The 18,771-nt window shown below is 30.8% G+C and overlaps 3 protein-coding genes across 3 annotated transcripts; 2 read left to right on the top strand and 1 right to left on the bottom strand.

The window, feature by feature from the left end:
- Positions 1-1,663: 1,663 nt before the first annotated feature.
- OCT59_022705 (uncharacterized protein) lies at positions 1,664-3,428 on the top strand (the record flags this gene model as incomplete). The annotated part of the gene is made up of 6 exons (XM_066144938.1): positions 1,664-2,078; positions 2,164-2,181; positions 2,264-2,589; positions 2,670-2,811; positions 2,876-2,994; positions 3,069-3,428. The coding sequence occupies 6 exons, from the start codon at positions 1,664-1,666 to the stop codon at positions 3,426-3,428; spliced, it is 1,380 nt and encodes a 459-aa protein (XP_066006352.1).
- Positions 3,429-7,227: 3,799 nt separating this feature from the next.
- Positions 7,228-7,905, top strand: OCT59_022704 (uncharacterized protein; the record flags this gene model as incomplete). The annotated part of the gene is made up of 1 exon (XM_025315578.2): positions 7,228-7,905. The coding sequence occupies one exon, from the start codon at positions 7,228-7,230 to the stop codon at positions 7,903-7,905; it is 678 nt and encodes a 225-aa protein (XP_025182431.1).
- A 1,414-nt stretch (positions 7,906-9,319) lies between these two features.
- Positions 9,320-18,573, bottom strand: OCT59_022703 (uncharacterized protein; the record flags this gene model as incomplete). The annotated part of the gene is made up of 8 exons (XM_025315577.2): positions 9,320-11,433; positions 11,515-11,643; positions 11,731-15,302; positions 15,376-15,443; positions 15,522-16,574; positions 16,660-17,347; positions 17,446-17,983; positions 18,245-18,573. 8 exons carry the CDS (start codon positions 18,571-18,573, stop codon positions 11,298-11,300), a joined length of 6,513 nt encoding a protein of 2,170 aa, XP_025182430.1. The 3' UTR covers positions 9,320-11,297.
- Between the last annotated feature and the right edge of the window lie 198 nt (positions 18,574-18,771).

Genomic DNA, 18,771 nt, shown 5'->3' with positions numbered 1-18,771 from the left:
TTAAAAGAAAAAGAATTGTATACATTCAATTAACCCATCTAACTAGTAAGCAAATTTATTAATTGTTATTTGTTACAAAAAAAATTGTTTACAAGATAAAAATAAAAATTAAAACAATTAAAAATGACAAACTACAAGTACTAACTCTTTGAAATAACTCTGAACCTGTTGCCTTTTCATTCAGCCATATCATATTCTTGTGAAAAGAACTTCATTTTCTTTTCCAACTGCGGCTTTAATTAAACTCATTCCTAGAAAAGACAATGAATATAAGGACAAACTTCATAACATGATGTAAATACTGTCACAGCATCATTTATTTTTCATTTCCTCTTTTAGTTTGGTAGGTACCTTCACATTGTGGGATGGAACCTGTTAATAAAACGAGAAACTAACAATACCTGAGAGAATTAATTGCAATTTGACTCTCTGTGATACAAATTATTTCTAGCACTTAGATTGCATAATCATCACCAACAATTATACTCAACCCTATATGGCTAAATCGTATTTCATTATACAATATGACGAAGATTCATTCTTGTAAATTTCTTTCATAAAATACTGTACATTAACTATACAGCTCTGGAGAACGCTGCTTTTCAAGCAGTCAAAAACGAGATAACAATAAAAAAAAAATGCTATTCGTCAGTCTTCAGCCTTATATTTTGAAGTATTATTGAAACAAAAGGGAATGTTTTCAATTATGGTCAGAAAACTATTTCAGATTGACTGCTTACTGCATACAACATATGCATCAAGTTTACAAATAATAGTTAACGCTGGTGTATTAACTATATTTATACTTTAATCCCCTGTCGCACTAAGTGTCACTCATGATCACCTTTAAAAATTGCGAGTGATTAGCTGAGTTTATTAAATGACCAGAAAAGTTATTTCCCGGTCTTATATAGATAGCCGGAAAATTACTAATTTTAGTTTAAAATAGTTAAAATAGTTAATATTTAATGAGTGACACGCTTCAAAGGATTACACTATTATTTCCAACTTCCCATGAAATAAATAATATTAATATCATGATCCAGTTGATTGTTTAGACATTTCTTTTGGTGCCACATTAATCAAATACAATCAATTATGCAACCAAAAAAATTACGTAACAATAATTCATTTTAATAAATACCCCTCGAGAATCTAATGAGTAATGATAAACTCGTATTAATCATTTTTCTTGTATACTGATAAATTACTTTTTCACTATGCTTATTGTTATTGATTTTTGTCAAAGTATCTTATATTATTTGCCAGAACCCCAGTCATGGCAAAAAAAAAGTTGCAGTTACGTGACTGAATTTTTTTCATCACAACCGTCACACCCTACCGTGTTTCCACTTTTTATATTTATCTGAAGGACTTAGTTTTTTTCGAGTAAGTAAATACTTATTCGTCACACCCTTATTTGCCACTGTTTATTTTCACATGTTAGTGCATAACTCCGTAATGCGGGCCAAATGTCACGTGACTGCAACTTTTTTTTTGCCATAGCTAGGGTACTTATTATTTGCTGTATTACGTCATAATAAGTTAACAAAAGAGTTTATCAAGAGAAAAGTATATTTAACCTTAAAAAAAAATCTTTCAAACTTTTTCTTTCAACTTCACTTTTTATCTTAATTTTATCACTATCAGAAATATCATCGAAATGACACAGTCATTTAATTGTTTAATTTTAAACACTAGTACTATAATTTCAATTCCCATTTTTAATGAAGCCGATAAAGTTAATAAAATGTTCATTATGTATCAAGGTCAAAAGCTCCACGTGAGCAGCTTCTCAGTCGCGATACTTATTGAATATATCTGTAAGAAAACTAATATTAATTATCCCGATATGAAACTCTGGAAAATTAATAAGAAGAAAGAAGAAATCGAAAATAAAAATGTTCTTACCGGAGAAGACATTGAAAAGGAACTTAATGGGAAAGAAATGGAACTGCAAAAATTATTCAAAACATATTTTATAAATGAATTGAATCAAGCTAATAGTCAAGATGATGAAGATGATGAAGATGATGAAACTGCGGAGAATATTCATATTATCGCAATTTCTACCACTGGTAAGTGTCTCCTAATGTTTTACTTCTCAAACAAGAAATTTGCAATAACTAATATAATTTTGATTTCATTTTTAATTGTTTTTAGATACTGTTGCAATTCCAGGTATTTTTGCCACCAAGAAATCACTAGATTATTTCACTTTCCTTACTAACGGTCAATGACATTCACCTGTTTCAAACTATAGAATCTATTGATGATAAACTTGAAAAGATGAGTTTAGAATTTAGAAACGGATTAGGAGATGTGAGAACAGAATTAGGAGATATGAGAACAGAATTAGGAGATGTGAGAACAATTTTAGGCAATATATATGAATTATCAGCACGTTCTGAAGTATCCAAGTTCCTGGGATCACATTACACCTCAAAATTCGAAATTTTTGACCTTAACGGTCTGGTGAGGCTTGCTTTACTCCGTAATATACTTCTATCTGAAAAGGAAAAGGCGTTATATGATTCTCAAGTGTATGTTTCATCATATCGTGTTCACAAACTCTCTGATTTTATTTATGTAAGTGAATATAAAATATTATGGAATGAGCCTTTCACATATGATTCTTACTTAACGTAATGATTTACACTTCCTAATAGACAAAAAATATGCGAGATTGCCTTAATTCAGCAATAGAATATATTCGTAAACTACCAAATGACAATAGTAATTATTTCAAGAACCTCCAACAACTTGCAGATAAAGGGAAAATTGCACTTAAGAAGTGGGAATCTTTTGAGAGTAAGTTTGTTAGGATTGAGTTTGTAAAATCAAATAAAGTTACTTATAAGTCTTATTATATTAGACAATTCAAATAATAAGACATCTGAAAAAAAATTATATCTGACGAATACGCGCTCATTATGCATTATGCTAATGACATCATATGTATTAGATGTGAAGTTAGCTATAGCTAACGAACAGGTATTTATACTTTTTTAATGCCATTGGAAATTATGTATAGTATACTAACTCTCATTCATTATATAATTTTTTAGGCCCCGTTCAATACGATCCTAGATATTGATTTTCGAGGCAGAACATCAGGCTCAGATATTTCAGATGTCACAATTGAGTTAGGGGAGATTAAATTGTCAAGCGGAAATAAAGCAATTAAAAAAGCCTACAGGCAATTGTTATTACGATTAGCAGTCTTAAGTTTTGTAGTTGAAGCGATGAATAAAGATGAAAAGAATAAAGATGAAAAGAATGTCAAAGTCAAGTGTAGGTTAATCGGCAAAATTTTTGTTCCAAAAATATCTGAAATCAGTATTCAGCCTAGATGGGCAGATGGGATTAAGTTCTCCAGTTTTGCTGAATATCATGTAGATATTATTAAAATAGGGGAGAAACATTAGAACGGTAAATGCAACTAAGGGATGACCAACTAAAAATTCTCTCTGTAATTGCAAAATTTTAAACAACTATGACTTGCAGTCATGTTTTCATGGTTCAGCATTTTTTATTCACAAAAAAACTAGTTTTAATACATGCAAGTACATGGAAAAATAAAAAAAAACTCATATCAGATATAGTTTCAATATATACTAACCTAAGATTGTTAACAATGTTAATGATCGAAATTAACATTTTTTTTCTAATAGTATTCTGAAACATAATTTTTTTGAATAAGAATATTCTCATTACTTTTAAAATTGAAAGATCTTATAGCCAAGATTTGGTCAAGATATGGTGGTATAAGCAATTGTATGTATAAAGTTAATCAGGTTGTATAAAAATTATATCAAAATATTAAAATAAAAGTTAATGCATATTTAAGTTGTATAATAAATAAATATTAAAATTATAGTAAAGTCATAGGAAATTCATTTTAAATAAGTATAAAGTATTCTATAAACTTTATTTAAGGAATATTTAAGTGCAATATTCTAAGTCTGATCATACTACTCAAATTCAGTAAATATAAAATGGTAAATTGTTCTGTAAACTTTATTAAATGTAAATACTCTATTATCTGTAAGATTTAAAGATGTTTTGAAATTGACTGGGATTTCCATATCTCTAAGTTCTGCAAATAATAAAAAAACAATATTCTAAAATAATGTCCATTTCTTTTCAATTTATAACCATTACTACAAATATACCAATACAAAGTAAAAATAAAAACTAGAAAAAAGAATAAAACTAAAAAAAAAATAAAGGAAAATATAATAAAAAACTCTATATAAAATGGAAATATTAAAATAAAAAAATAATATTTTCTATAAATCTACTGTACTTATTTATTATAGTTTTTTTCTTAATGTATGGATTATCAAAGATAAAGCTAAAGGAGTTATCCAGTATTTATTTAAAGATATACATTAAATTTAGGGTTTTGTTTTTTATCGCCATGGCGATGCATCGCAGTGTCACGTGATTTTATAATTCCGGCCGGAATTAAAAGATCGTCAAAGAAATTTCCTTTTTTGGAAGTTTTGCGTAACAAAAACTTGAATTTTGCTGAAAAATAAAATTGCCTTTTTTGGATTGTGTAACGTTATCTAAATCTCCAAAAAAGGATATTTTGGCCAGCGTTATAAAATTTGGCCGAGATTAAGCATGTGATGTATAGGGAGTGACAAATAGTATTTTTTGCACTGAAAAAATTCAAGTCCCCAGAATAAATAATAAAAATGGAAAACTAGAGGATGTGACGCGGGGTGACAAATTATTCACATATGTAAAGTCACGTGACACTTGCGACACATCGCTATGGCGATTTTTTATAAAATCCTTTATATTATGTGATTCAGAATTCAGCCAATAAAAAATTGGATTTCTTTGTATAAAGTATTAATAAAAATGCAGTTTTGAAAATTTATTATTACAAACAAAATAAATATAAGAAAAAGTAAATTTTAGCAATAAATCACAACTACCTTTTTTTTTAAAGAATTACATTTGATTCATATTATAATAATTTAAGTTGGTATTATTACAATACAACGCATGGAGTCAGCCCAAATTATCATAAGTTCTGGCCAACATATTTTGTTTTAAATTTGGACTGATTATATGAAATCATGCAATTTCAAATGCTTATAACTTTTTACATAAATCTTCTTTTAAAAATCTGACCAGTAATTTGATAGAGTTTACCTCAAAGAATAAAGTTACCAGTTTATTTTTTTAAAATTGTATTTTTTTTAAGGAATTGAAAGATTTTTAAGTGTTACATTTTTATTGTTGAGTATAGACTTCTGGTACCATATTTTCGTATAATATTTAAAATAAAATCATTATAAACTTGCAATATTTTTTAAGTAAATTTGTATTTTATAATATATCTTTTACTATAATAAATAATTTAAAATATAATTTATTGTAATTTAAAAATATTACTAAAAAATAAATCCAAAAAACTTAAAAGAAAAAAAAGTGGAAATATATAAATAAAAATATTAGAATACATTGAGAATATAACTAAAGCTAAATAAAAACAAAGTACCAACATTCAAATGCTCTAATAATTTCTTTTATTATTAAAATTATTTATGATTTCTTACATTTGCAAGCAGAATGTTTTACTGTTGAAAAAAAGTCTTTGCTAGCTTCTTTTGCAGTTTTGCTTTACACTTTTGACCAGAAGTTCCAACATATCAATATATGGTTATTTACTTTAGACTTATGACTGGGACATTTTGTTGTTGAGGAAGAGTCTTTACCAGCTTCTTTTGCTTCATATTCCTGACCAAAAGTTCTAACAGCTTTGTTATTATCAATATTTGAATGTTTTACTTTAGGTATATTGGTCATACAAGAATTTTTTTTGACTATATTAATACTTATATATCTCCAAATTTCTTAATAAACAATCAGGATAGTACAGCTTATAAAGAGCTTTGCTAAGGCAGAACTACTTTTAAAAATGGCATATATTTAAGCATGGATGTAAGGTTTGTAAGGAATGCGATCATCACTCACATCTGTATTGCAAAAGGTGTAAGAAGGTGGCGGAAGGAATATATAAGCGATGTGAATGTTCTCGAGTTCACTCACAATTCATGGTCAAAAAATTTGTGTAACTCTGTTCATTTCTCGAGGGAATTGTTTTCAAAGATTATACTGTATGATGATTTGATCGTGAAGAATCTTCACGGTTACACCTATGATGCAGTGTGGTTTAGATCCGTAATAATATAGTTCCGATGGATAATGTCAGATTTACTATTGTAAAAAAATTTTATTAACTTCGAAATTACAGAATTCTGGAAGGTATAATTATTAGTGGATTATCTTGTAAAACTGAATAAATTAATTTAGAATAGCATCATCATGTAGCGGGCTAAGGCTAAAGCAAAGGCACAATTAGATTTACCAGACATTATATTTTTTTCATATGGTGTCGGTTGAGTGATTGAGGGAATTGTGTATGCTAAAATTTCTCGAACAAGTTTCAAACTATCATTGATAAATGTGCAGTAATGTTAGAAATGACAATATGTATCACGGGAACAAGTATTTTCTCGCATATACTCAAAGATTTATGTATAACAAAAAAGACCTTCTTGTATATGGGTATCGTTAAAGTTTTTATTATGATTTTAAGCGGGATCTGTTGATCAGATTTTTGGGATGCACTCATATTCGCCAAAAGCGTATTCCAAAATCGATCCTGCGAATTATATAAAGAGGTAATGTTCCAGTAAGTGAATCTTTTATCTGACTTGCGTAAGATCAAGCGAAAAATAAAACTTACCATTATTAACATCATCGAAATCAACAATCAAATTTTTCCGCAAAGTTATAATAAGGTAGGTTGGTTTTATTGCTCGGCTAGCTTCGAAAAGAACATCAACACGATGTTAATCAAATTTTCCGGCTCTATAGATGCTCAAAGTCAAAGCGGACATATTACCATCCCTAATCCTTTTAATATATTTGATATTCGCTGAGAAAATCACCGTTGACACGTGCAGTGAAATACAGAGAAGTGCCAAAATCTTACTTATATTGGTAAGACTATATTATGTGACCAGGCAGCAATTTGGCACACTGAGTCAAATGGCTTTACATATCATTTTCATTGGTTATGTAAATCACGAGATGATCCATTAATGAACGTGACTTAGAAAATAAAATAAACTTTCGTCATGGATAAAGATAAATTAAAAACTTTTCTAAACTCCGCTGTAGATATAAATATATTACAAGATGCTTGGGAATGATGATTATCCTGCCGATATGTTTGACCTTCTCTTGATTGATCTCAATTCCAAAGACCTCCATGAAACAATATCTAAAGATCTTAAAATTCAATACTTATCGGATACTCAACAAACAGAATTAAAGGAAACAAACGGCGTGATATTCGGCTCTAATTTAAGAGTCATCGTCTCTTTACCGGTTACTATCAAACAAAAAACAAAAAACGTCCACTTTATACTGGACACTGGGTCCCCAAAAACATACATTTGCGAAGAAGTGTACGAATCTTTCAAACTACAATCTCGCACACCAATTTATCAAGTGTTCATAAACAACAAACGTACTGTCGTTTACTTGCCTCCCATCAATTCCCACTTTACGGACGTAAACATTTTAGGAGTGGAATACTTGAAAAGTTCTGGAACAAATCTCAGCATAATTCTCACCAACGATTATGATAATATTTCTTTACAATTTAATCATGAAAGAAATGAAGACATCTCTCAATTACAAAGCACTTTTCAAGTAGATCTCGACGTTCAAGGGAAAATACTAGGGACTTTTCTACTTGTTACGATTGTTTCGGTTGCTATTCGTAACAGAAAACCCGGTTTCTTTCTTTTTATCGCAACTATATCATTATCTTATAATATATACAAAATTTGTATTGAAAGTTATTTTTAATAATTGATTACACTATTAGTTGCAGAGATAGCAAACTAGAATTCTAGTAGCTCAATTTATTTCAAGTTTTAAATTAGTTAAACCTCCCTCCTCTTACTATTTTCTTCTCATTTTCTTAATTTTATAATTTCTTTCTTTTTCCCCAGCTAGTTTAAAAGTATTATACATTAGCTTGTAATATGAAATGCTTATAAATAAAATTTAATCAAATCATGATACATTCAGCTTGAAAATTACCGATATCTGTATCTCGGAAAACCTGTGTTGCTAATACATCTGACTCAGCATGCGTAATTTTTTTTCCTGGCCAGGATCTAACCAGGTTGTTGCATTATAGCGTTCGACAGCATGGCGGACATGTTTATATCACCTTGCCGATCATTGCCGATCACATAATTCCGGATTTTAAAATTTATTGCAAAAGCCACAAATATTTTCAAAATAATGTGGCAAAAAAATTATGGAAATCTAAGCTAAGCATTGGATTATCATATAATTTTAATTATATAATTGTTAGCATAATTTTTTAATATTTTTATAACACATTATTCATATATGATAATTCATAAGTTTTTGCCGATCATCAGACAAAATTTGATGGGCGGAGATGGGCGAAACTCAATACTTTGCACAAATATTCCTAGAATCAATAAAAAAATAATGCAGTGATCTGATTCATAATGCAGGTTTTTTATTAGTAACATATTTAGTGAATAATTTTGTAAAATGAATAAATATATGCCAAATATTAATAAAAGCTAAAAAGTTTCTAATGAAATTTAATATGCAATAAATTAAAACCAAATTTAAGTTATTTGTAAAATTTGAGCATATATTATTATGTAAATTTTTTTAGCAACGGTATTTATATTATGGGATATAATTGAATAAATGATCGGCAAATGATCAACAAATAATCATCAGTATTGTGATAAAATAGAGATGTCCGCTATGCGTTGTCGTTAGTAACAGGGCGGACATGCATTATATCACAATGTCGATCACTTGTATAAGTGATATCACGTTAAATTTGAAGCTTTATTCCAAGCAATAAATGTTCTGACAATTTATGTTAAATTATTTTATTTAATAGTTTCATTTATCAATAATTTAATATAAAAGTATTGTGGAAAAATAAGGTGTGTTTCCAAAGTTAGGTTTTACGTCAAATTTTCAATAATTAATATATATGCTATATATATGCCGATCATCTGCTAATCTGACTTTGAAGCTTCGGCGAAGCCACAGATCTTCGGGCGAAACTTGAAACTTTTACAGTATATTATTTAGGTATTCAAGAATCAATGGCTAAAATAAACCTGGAAAATTTTTGATAACCCAAAAGTTATCATTAAATAAATGTTTACAATTATTGTAAAATTGATATATGTTTGATATTTGACAAAATCTTTATGAATTATTTTAAGAACTAATTTATTAACAATAAATAAATAAAGTAAATAAAATCGAAATTTTATACATTATTATGTAGAATTTGTGAAAAAACTAATTCAACGGTATTTTTTTGTGATAATATTGGACGAGTGATCGGCAAAATGATCGGCAATATCTTGATAATATGGGGATGTCCGCCCTGTTTGTCGTTAGTCCTAAACGAACGAAGGGTTTTCAAGTGGACCATGAATATCGAACAATGCGACCCTCGATAACCTCAAAAAGTATATACGTAAAATGGAGAAACCACCGGCACTTGCAAATGATGGAGCGGTGCTAAGCATAATAAATGACAGCGGAAAATACTCCCCCCTAAACGATCAAGACCTTCGTGAAATGCTCCAGCTGTTCGTGTCAAAGAACAATCTCAAGTTTATAGAAACACCCTTGAAAGTTTTTTCGGATTGGACGTTCCCAAAAGTGTGTCAGCTTTACGATCTTGATGGAGAGACGGAGGATCCAACAATTTAGTGTTTGGAATCATGTAACAGTTATTCGAATAACTCGAGTATTCGAATGGTTATTCGAGTATTCATTTAGCCAGATATAGTATAGTTAAAATTCTAATTGGGCGTTAAATCCTTAAATTTAACTGAGTTAAAATCATAATTCGGGCTAAAAATTATGTAAATCATTACTATAAAAGAAAATTTAACTTATTCGAATATTATTCGAATACACTTTATAAATTTAAATGAATACTCGAGTATATTCGAATATATTCGATTCCAAACACTACAACGATTGTAGTCTTCCCTGTTTTTTCGTGCGGTAACATTAAACCATCCCAGGAATCGTTGAACGGACTCATGGTAGAATTAAAATCCCGCCTCGACAACACTCCCATTCAGTTTACTTTCAATCGAAGCCACGAAATCATTATACGTCTATTCTTGCTTGCTGGAGCGAATAATTTCAAGGGGAAGATCCACCCTCAAAAAGTTATTTCAGGACCGAATGGGTACGGACCTCTCGATTTCGCGATTGACTTGCGCCAAACAGCATAAACGGTTAGGGTCACGGAGGTAAAAAAAGATGATTTTGTGAAAGGCGTTGCTCAAATGTGCAGTCCAGCTAGAGTCATCTTTATTTAATCGTAAGCGCAAGGACAATGAAATGGAGGAGGGTCAGACGTTCGGAAAGTTTTTGGGATAGTTACTGATGCCGAAAAATTCTATTTCATGGATGCTCGATGGGATGATCAAGTTGGCCGAGCTTCAAACTATCGGAACCAGTGGTCGTTGTTTATAACGACGAGAATTTGCAAATTAAGGTGGAAAAGGTTCTCGGACATATTGTATGGCTGTTGGAGGAGGCACAGAAGCCGGATTCTGATTCTCAAAGTGAAGAAAGGGAAATAAAAAGCATAGGTCATCGAACAATCTTTCTGAAAAGACAGATAAATAGGTCTTAGAATAGAAATTAGTAAATATTTTATATTTTTAAACTACTTGTTATTAAAATGTAAATATAATTAATTTTAAGATCTTTAACTAATATATCTGTATTAAGTAATTTACTTAGAAATTTAGCAATTTAGCGATCTTATATTTGAATTACCAACAGGCTTAAATTAACTATATTAGTTATGAAAATAAATATAAGATAAATAGTACAATAAAAAAAAAAATATTGGATATGAAATAAAAAGTGATATATCTTTTCCAAGCGTAACAACTAAAAAAATGAGATGAATAATTTGAGAACACGTGATTCATGATTTTTTTGGTGGTTACGCTATCTAAATTCAACGAAGTGAATCATTTTTATTATATATAGCAAAAGGTTTAAAATACAAAAGAAAATTATATAGCTTTTTTTTAATCTCATAAAATTAAAGAAATAACTTTTTTTTGCATTCTTTGATATAGAAAGAATAACCTAATAAAATTAATAAAAGAAAAACTAAATAAAAAAAAATTATAGTTCCTATATATTCACATTGTTGGCCATCCCCCTAAATCAAATGTCTGTTCAATCTTTCTTGCAACATGTATCGGTACGCCATGCGTTAACCATAATTTACGAATTTCATCATATCGTTTTTGATTAAGGAATTGTGGTCTTCCTCTCCTAAATAAATAAAAAAATGTTTAGTAAATGAAAGTTAATAATAATTAAAGTCAATAAGCTAAACTAGAATGATAATATTACTTTAATCCAAGATCCGTTTCTCCATGTGTATCAAGGTACGGTGCATTCATAAAACAACCGTTATCAACATGAAGTAAAAGTATTACACATTTCTTTACTAATAAATAAATCCCTATATCTCCACCACAACTATGAAAAAAAATGAAGAAATTATTAAACTTAAAACACAATAATGAAATATGAAGCGGAAGACATTAAATAATTAAAATTGGTTACCTTTTTGTATGAAGATTACATTCACCTCGATCATTATCACCACGATCATTTTCTGAACAGCAGTAGCTTTGGCTACATACGAATGTACCACACAATAGACATAAGGCTGGATCATGTGGCACTGTTTTACATTTTTTGCAAACTTTCTTCAGGCTTTCTTCAAATAAAGAATCTAATCTCTTTGGTAAACCTACAAGTTCAAATATAGCTGGATGATTGACTTTAACATCAATTTTTTGATATAACTGATGATGTTCTTGTGGCGCTTGTGAGTTACCCGAAGTTACTCCACTTGATACAAGAAGACCGTGAATCATACTTATATCATGTGGTGTTCCTGATGGTGTTATTGGAGATGGCGGCACTTGTCGGAGCGTATACAAATGATTACACCATCCCGAAATAACCGACAACATCGTTATATCGTTTGCTGATGTGGTAGGTATTGAACAAATATGTTCTACTGAAGGAAATCCAAGCAATTTGGTTAATCTCGTGAGTTCAGTCTCATCTGTATCAACTCCTTTTGGAAATGCAACTCCAAACATTGCATGCAAAAGAATGACACATTTTCTCAAATAAGGTAAACAGAATGTCTTAATAAGTTTTATAAAAGTCGATTCATCGATTCCATCCAAAAATTTTACGATATCATGTTCATTGTTGCCTACTTGTTTTGCAACCCATATAACAAAATCTCTTATTGAAGTATCTCGTAATCCGTTAAATTTCTTCTTAACTCGATCATCATCTATCCACTCCTTTGTTTTATCATTGATAGCAGATTCGATCAATGACACTATTACTTTAACAATTTCGGCCGTATATAACAATCGCATCATATGATATACCTCGTATTCAGTCACAGAAGCTGTGCACACACAAATTTCTACAAGAACAAAGAAAGGATCTTCAAGTAATAAAGGTTTAACCTGTGTAAACAAAAAGCTTGGCCCATATGGCCCAATCATTTTCCTTTTATCATCAGCAAAAGGTTTTGATCCAATATTTTGTACATTTTCTTCTTGTTGGAACAATGGATAACCATAAAATATTTGTTGATTCCTATGTAAAGTTATCTGTTTCAATCCAAATTCACCAGTTTGGCCAACTAGCATTGTATTTATATAAGTAAATATTGTTTCTGAGAGAACTCTTAATAGTGTTAATGTTTGTGAATTGATTCCATCTATTAATGTCGGTCCAACAAGACCTTCGCTTGTAGTTTTACCAATCCCTCGCTGGCCTATTTCAATGCATGAGATTGTGTAGCCGAATAAATCCCACATATATTCGATAGATTTTAATGGCACAGTTTGGAAAGTAATTTCCGGTGTTATATTTCGATACGCCATTTGCACAACATCTGCCAAACGATTGTACATACGACGAATGCTTTCTTGATCTTCGTCATCAGAAACTGCGGACGCTTCTCTCGTAGATGATCCCTGGACAGAAAAGTCATCAGAAACAGCTGTAGAAGAGCCACTTTCGTCATTATTCTGGTTTGCAACTGGAGTTCTTAACATGTGTACAAATTGAGTAAGTGCATCCCTAATACTACTATTTCGTCGCCTTTGTTGGGTTTGAGTAAAGTTTGAAAAACCTGTATTAGTGGACATCTCTCTCGCATCGATAGGCGTTCCGGTGGTGAAAGTTGTATAATTATTTGGATCATTATGAGAAAATGGTAAATTTGATCCCGCAGAAAAGGATGATTTCAATTTCTCCAAACCAGGACCAACTTTATCACGTAACCAAGTATCATAGTCTTCTTGAGTGTCCAATATTCCTGGAAATACTTCCTTTTTAGTTTTCCAAATTATCGGTAATAAAACGTTACCCAAACTTTTGCACAATGGACACATAAATTCTTTGCGTTTGACATCTTCAGGATGATTCCTTGCTAATTGTAATTGATGTCGTTGTTCCAATGAAGCGAAATAGGTATCAAAACACTTCACATGCATTAAATGCCCACAGGTAGAAGCATATAATCCCTGTCGACATGACTTTGAAGGAAATCCTTTACTTAAGTGCGAGGGTTCAGATGATGATGTTGCATCATTATTATAAATTGAGGATGCAACCCCATATGGAACTGATCGGTCATAAGTGAAATCTAAATTTTCAGGTAAATTAACAACTTCAAAAACATAATCCTTATCATCAAATGGAGTACGACGTAATAATGATGATGGTTGAATTAATCCAAGCATCCCATATAATGAAGATGCATTTGTTTCTTCCTGGCACACTATACAAGTTCCTGCAGGATACGACCAAATTGTTTCCATCGGTTTTGAAGAATCAGTTCCTGATTGTACTTCGCTTGCAGGATGCTCCCAATCTTCTTCCATATCCTCATATTCCTCATATAAATCTTCATGTTTTTCTATGAAACTTTGTTGAGCTTTGGCAAATTGCTCCATAATTTTCTTCTGTCTCTCTCTGGCTGCTTGTTTCTTGCGTTCATACTCTGAAAGTTCACTATCCTCGGTTCCTTTTGATTGTAAATCGATACGTACCTTCTCGCGATGCTGATCTATTTTTATTTTTACACTATCACTACCAAATTGTTCAAATTTACTTATAATAAAATCTAGCTTATTATGAAATTCTTTGAAATTTTGTTCACAAGAAAGTTGTAATAAAAGATCCAATAAACAAGTACCCTGAGGTTTCATATCCACTTGGAAAAAGTCAGATACTGCATAATATATAAAACCTGTCATTTCCTCATCTATATCTGATGAAATAGAAGTATCAGTAGCCTTTTGTTTCCCCTTCCGTTTGCTTTCTCCAACGATATTATTATTTTCATCTAAAAGAGCCAACATTATCAAATGCAATGCCTCTTCTACAAGTGTGTCAGATTTTATCTTTTCATCATTTCTTACATGCAAAAGTGCATAATAAATTAATTGATTTAACAAACGTGTATGTAAAATGTTACCCAGTTTAGTATATGGTCCACTTTTTATAGGAAGCAATTTTGGTATTAACAATGGAGTAGAGTGAGTTCCATCTTTTTTCTTTAATCTACTTTTCAAAGCTTCCTCAGCCTCTTCTCTATTATTGCGAGAATAATGAACAAAATACGGGTCAACTTCATCAAAATATTCGTCATGAAGCTCATAAATACCATGATCAGTCAAACTATCTGGTGCTCTATAATTGGCAAGTTTGACTAATATCTCGTCAAACATTGAATTTTGTGTTAAACGTTCTGGTATACGTTTTATAAGCTCCGAGTAAGCGATTGGTCCTAAACAAAGCCCATGAATAATTTCTCTTTTAATTTCTTGTTCTATGGTCAATCCAGCTGCATTTGAACGCTCGCTAACGCATATAATCAAAAGTGTCAATAATTCTTCAGAAATAAAGGTCAATTGTGAATTATCATATATTTTATGATCAGTTCCGCCGTTGAACCACTCCACAAGATCGAACCGATCTAAAATAGTGGCAAGAACTATATTTGGATCTAATATAATAAAAGCTGTTTGCAATAAGAATATATCCTCATCAAAAGTATTTTCACGTAGAGAAATTTCACGATAATGGTGGCACTTTAATGAATAAAAATAATAAGATTTAAATCATAAAATAAAAATTATATAATACTTCAAAAATTATACGTACTTGACCACGAATTCCAAATCCATTTCGTACCCATAACCCAGCACGAATTTGTACTAATAGAACTAATACTATAAAAGATCCAAACAAAAAGAGAAACATTATTATTATAGTTTTATTATTTATCGTGATTAACAATTGTAACTTACCTCGTAATGGATAGTCAAATACTCCTAAAATTTTTTCTTTAACACGTTGAACCACTTCTTCATTGCTTTCAGTATCGAGACCTATCATACTTTGGAAATTACCAAAACCATGTTGTATTAACAACTCGTCATCCAATAAATTAACATTTTCCAATAATTCGGCCAAAAACCAATGTAAAGGATTGTGAAAGCTAACGGGTTGTGAAGCAACTTCAAATTTAACAACTCGAAATGAAAGAAAATAAGGACTTTGATGAAATATCACATCATGAAATTCAGTTCCCCGCAACGACGAAAGATTGCTCTCTTTATCTTCGCTTTCTTCATCTGAAAATTTTGCGAAAGGACCATATGAGCCAGGTGTAGATGTTCCCCAAACACTAGAGTGATAAGGAGTTTCATGTTGAGCATCGCAAGTTTCGTCCATTTTATCATCATCATCATCATCATCATCATCATCATCGTTATCACGCCTTGAACTTAATTCGTACAATTTTCTTAAAACTTTACGAATTGTTACACACAGTGTTCTGGTATTACCAGTATAACATTCAGAAAATTGACGGCAACTTTTCGCAATTTGCAAAGTGACGTTAAATGCATTAACCCAACTATCATTTTCATACTCAACATGTTGTTGAGTTGCACGAATGTTTAGATTCATTCCATGAAATAATGCGATTAGATTCAGGTATTGTTGCAAATAATGAGGATTTTTTGGCACAGTTTTTTCTACAGAATCATTACTGATAATATAACGAAGATCTTGAAATACATGAAAGTAACGGCGATTTTTGAAGGCCTCGGAATCACAATCGATTTTAGCATTTAGATCGATGCTATCTAAATCATCTCCAACAGCGTTGGAAGTAAAAAATGTATGAAGTATAGTAAAAATTGTCGTAAGGAATTTATATTGGGTGACAAGAATTGTAGAAATAGTGGGAACAGTAAAAAGTTGAACAGAAAAAAGAATAATTGAATGTTCAGGTTCGCGGTCAGGAGTAAGAAATGCTTTTGCAAGGTTAACGTAATTGCGAGCAAAACGGATACCTAAAGGCAAATAAATGTTGAATTGTAATTAAAAAAAAAACCAAGTAAATTAAAGAATATATTTTTTTTTAAAAAAAAAATATACCCATTATTTTTTTGTACTCTGGATTTATTACTAATGTTCCAATGTACAATTCCCTTAATCCGGCTCTTGCTTCTTTCCAAAGCCTTAAATCTAAGATCAACAATCTATCCAATCGCAACTCTTTTTTAAAATCTTCTACTGTTTTCATCAATGAAGAGGTTCCACGATATATTATAGATTCATCTTCATCCATTGGTTCAATTGTATCACTAGAATCCTCTTCCATTGATATATCATAATCACCGCTAAATTCTGAGGATCGCTTATAATTGTTAGAAGCATCATCTTCATTATTTTCATTGTCATCATCAATCATTACCATTTCATCATCACTCATATATTCACTTGTGGTGCCTTCTGTTTCACCATTTCGTGTGTCCCCTATGCCAATATCATTAAGAATCCTCCATTTTTCATCAATCTTTGCTCGTTTTGCATTACGAGATTTATTCCATACTTTACATTCTTTACATAATTCTTCACAAATTATATTTCTCAATATAGTAACATTCGAACCAATTTTGCCTCCTGCAAGATCTTTTAACCAATCAATGAAAAGACCACACATTCCTTCACGGAAAGTATCACGCGCGGAACGTACAGTAACAGCAAGTCCTATCGATGTTATTGCACGTGCTATGTTAAGAAGACGTTGTATATCTTCAGATATTTGAACAATATCACGTCCCTGATTAAAAATATAAAATACGTTCATATTAAAAACAAATGATTTTTTCATCGGACATATATTAACAACAAAAATACAAATTTAGCCACATTACGTACATAAGAATCAACTCTTTCAGCTATTGCTTTTGCTTCTGCTTTGCTACAACTGGTTGCATCCATTAGTTGTTCAATCACTTCGTGAAAAGAATGATGTTCATCATTCCAAAGTACAACCGCGAATAATTTCTCCTCATCAACATTATTTATAGGATCTCTAATAAAATTGGCAGCTCGTTTAGCTTCCTCTCTGACTTCTTCCTCACTAAGGGGAGACATCTCCTCAGGGGAAGCATATAAAGTGTCCAATATGAAATCAAGGACAGTAGAAATAGTAACGTGAATGGAATCTAACAGATCATCAGGTAATATTTCTTCATATTGTATTTGTTCAAATTCACTTGAATCTGGTGAAGAAGCATCTGGTGAATGATAAGCACAATGTATAGGAATCTTCCAAGCCTCCGGGTCACCACAGTCACAACAACCAGAACTGCCAGATCCAGAATTCACAGAGAAAGTAACGTCATGTCCTTCATGATTAGTGGCATGAAAACAACGAGAACAAAAGACACACGTTTCGTCTAGTGCGCAGTTTCTACGCAATAACAATAATTATAATCTTTCTGCGTTAGAAATATTCTTCGAATAAAAAAAATAATCTTGTGGTATTTAATTTTATAAATAATTTTTAATTCATCTGATACAATTTAATTATGTTATTGTGAAACAATTCATATAGAGTATAACAAATGAATCAAACAACCAAAAAAAATCAGATCCTTGATCAGATATAATTTGGCAATTCCCATACCAACTCCCACTCGATCCAACTCTAATTATCTAATGAAATTCTCACCTGCATCGATAGACACCTTCTCCTTTTCTAAAGACGTGACCACAAGCTTTTCCTTTTTGTGTTGGTGAATATTCTTCTCCTTGTGAAAGACTCAATTTATACGCATCAGGTCCTTCACCAAAACCGTTTGGAAAAAATAAAGATCTATGGTCTTCATTCGAATTCCATAGCTCTGAGAATAGTCTTTTCAGTATTTCTTGTTGTGCACTTTCTTTTAACCTATATCCAAAAATTTTCGGACATGAGTTTAAATAAGTCGAGAGTGATAAACTTTCTGATTCATTATTGTTAAAAGGAAAAGTATGTGATGTTGTGGCTTCTGGTTCCATAAAGAAATTTTGATTTAAGAAAAAAATAAATTATTTGATTTCACTAAAAAATAGTAAAACAAAATACTAAAATGTTAAGCTACTTAGAAAATAATTACATAATATATATACACACCACACTATGAAAAAATTCGGTCATAATTATTATTGGGTGATTACACGTTTGTGACAAGCTGAAAACGTAATTTGCGAATGGAT

Source organism: Rhizophagus irregularis, chromosome 31 (assembly GCF_026210795.1).
Source record: "Rhizophagus irregularis chromosome 31, complete sequence".
NCBI classification, from domain to species: Eukaryota; Fungi; Glomeromycota; class Glomeromycetes; order Glomerales; family Glomeraceae; genus Rhizophagus; species Rhizophagus irregularis.
The sequence above is the reverse complement of the archived record's forward strand: the minus strand, read 5'-3'. Positions and strand labels throughout refer to the sequence as shown.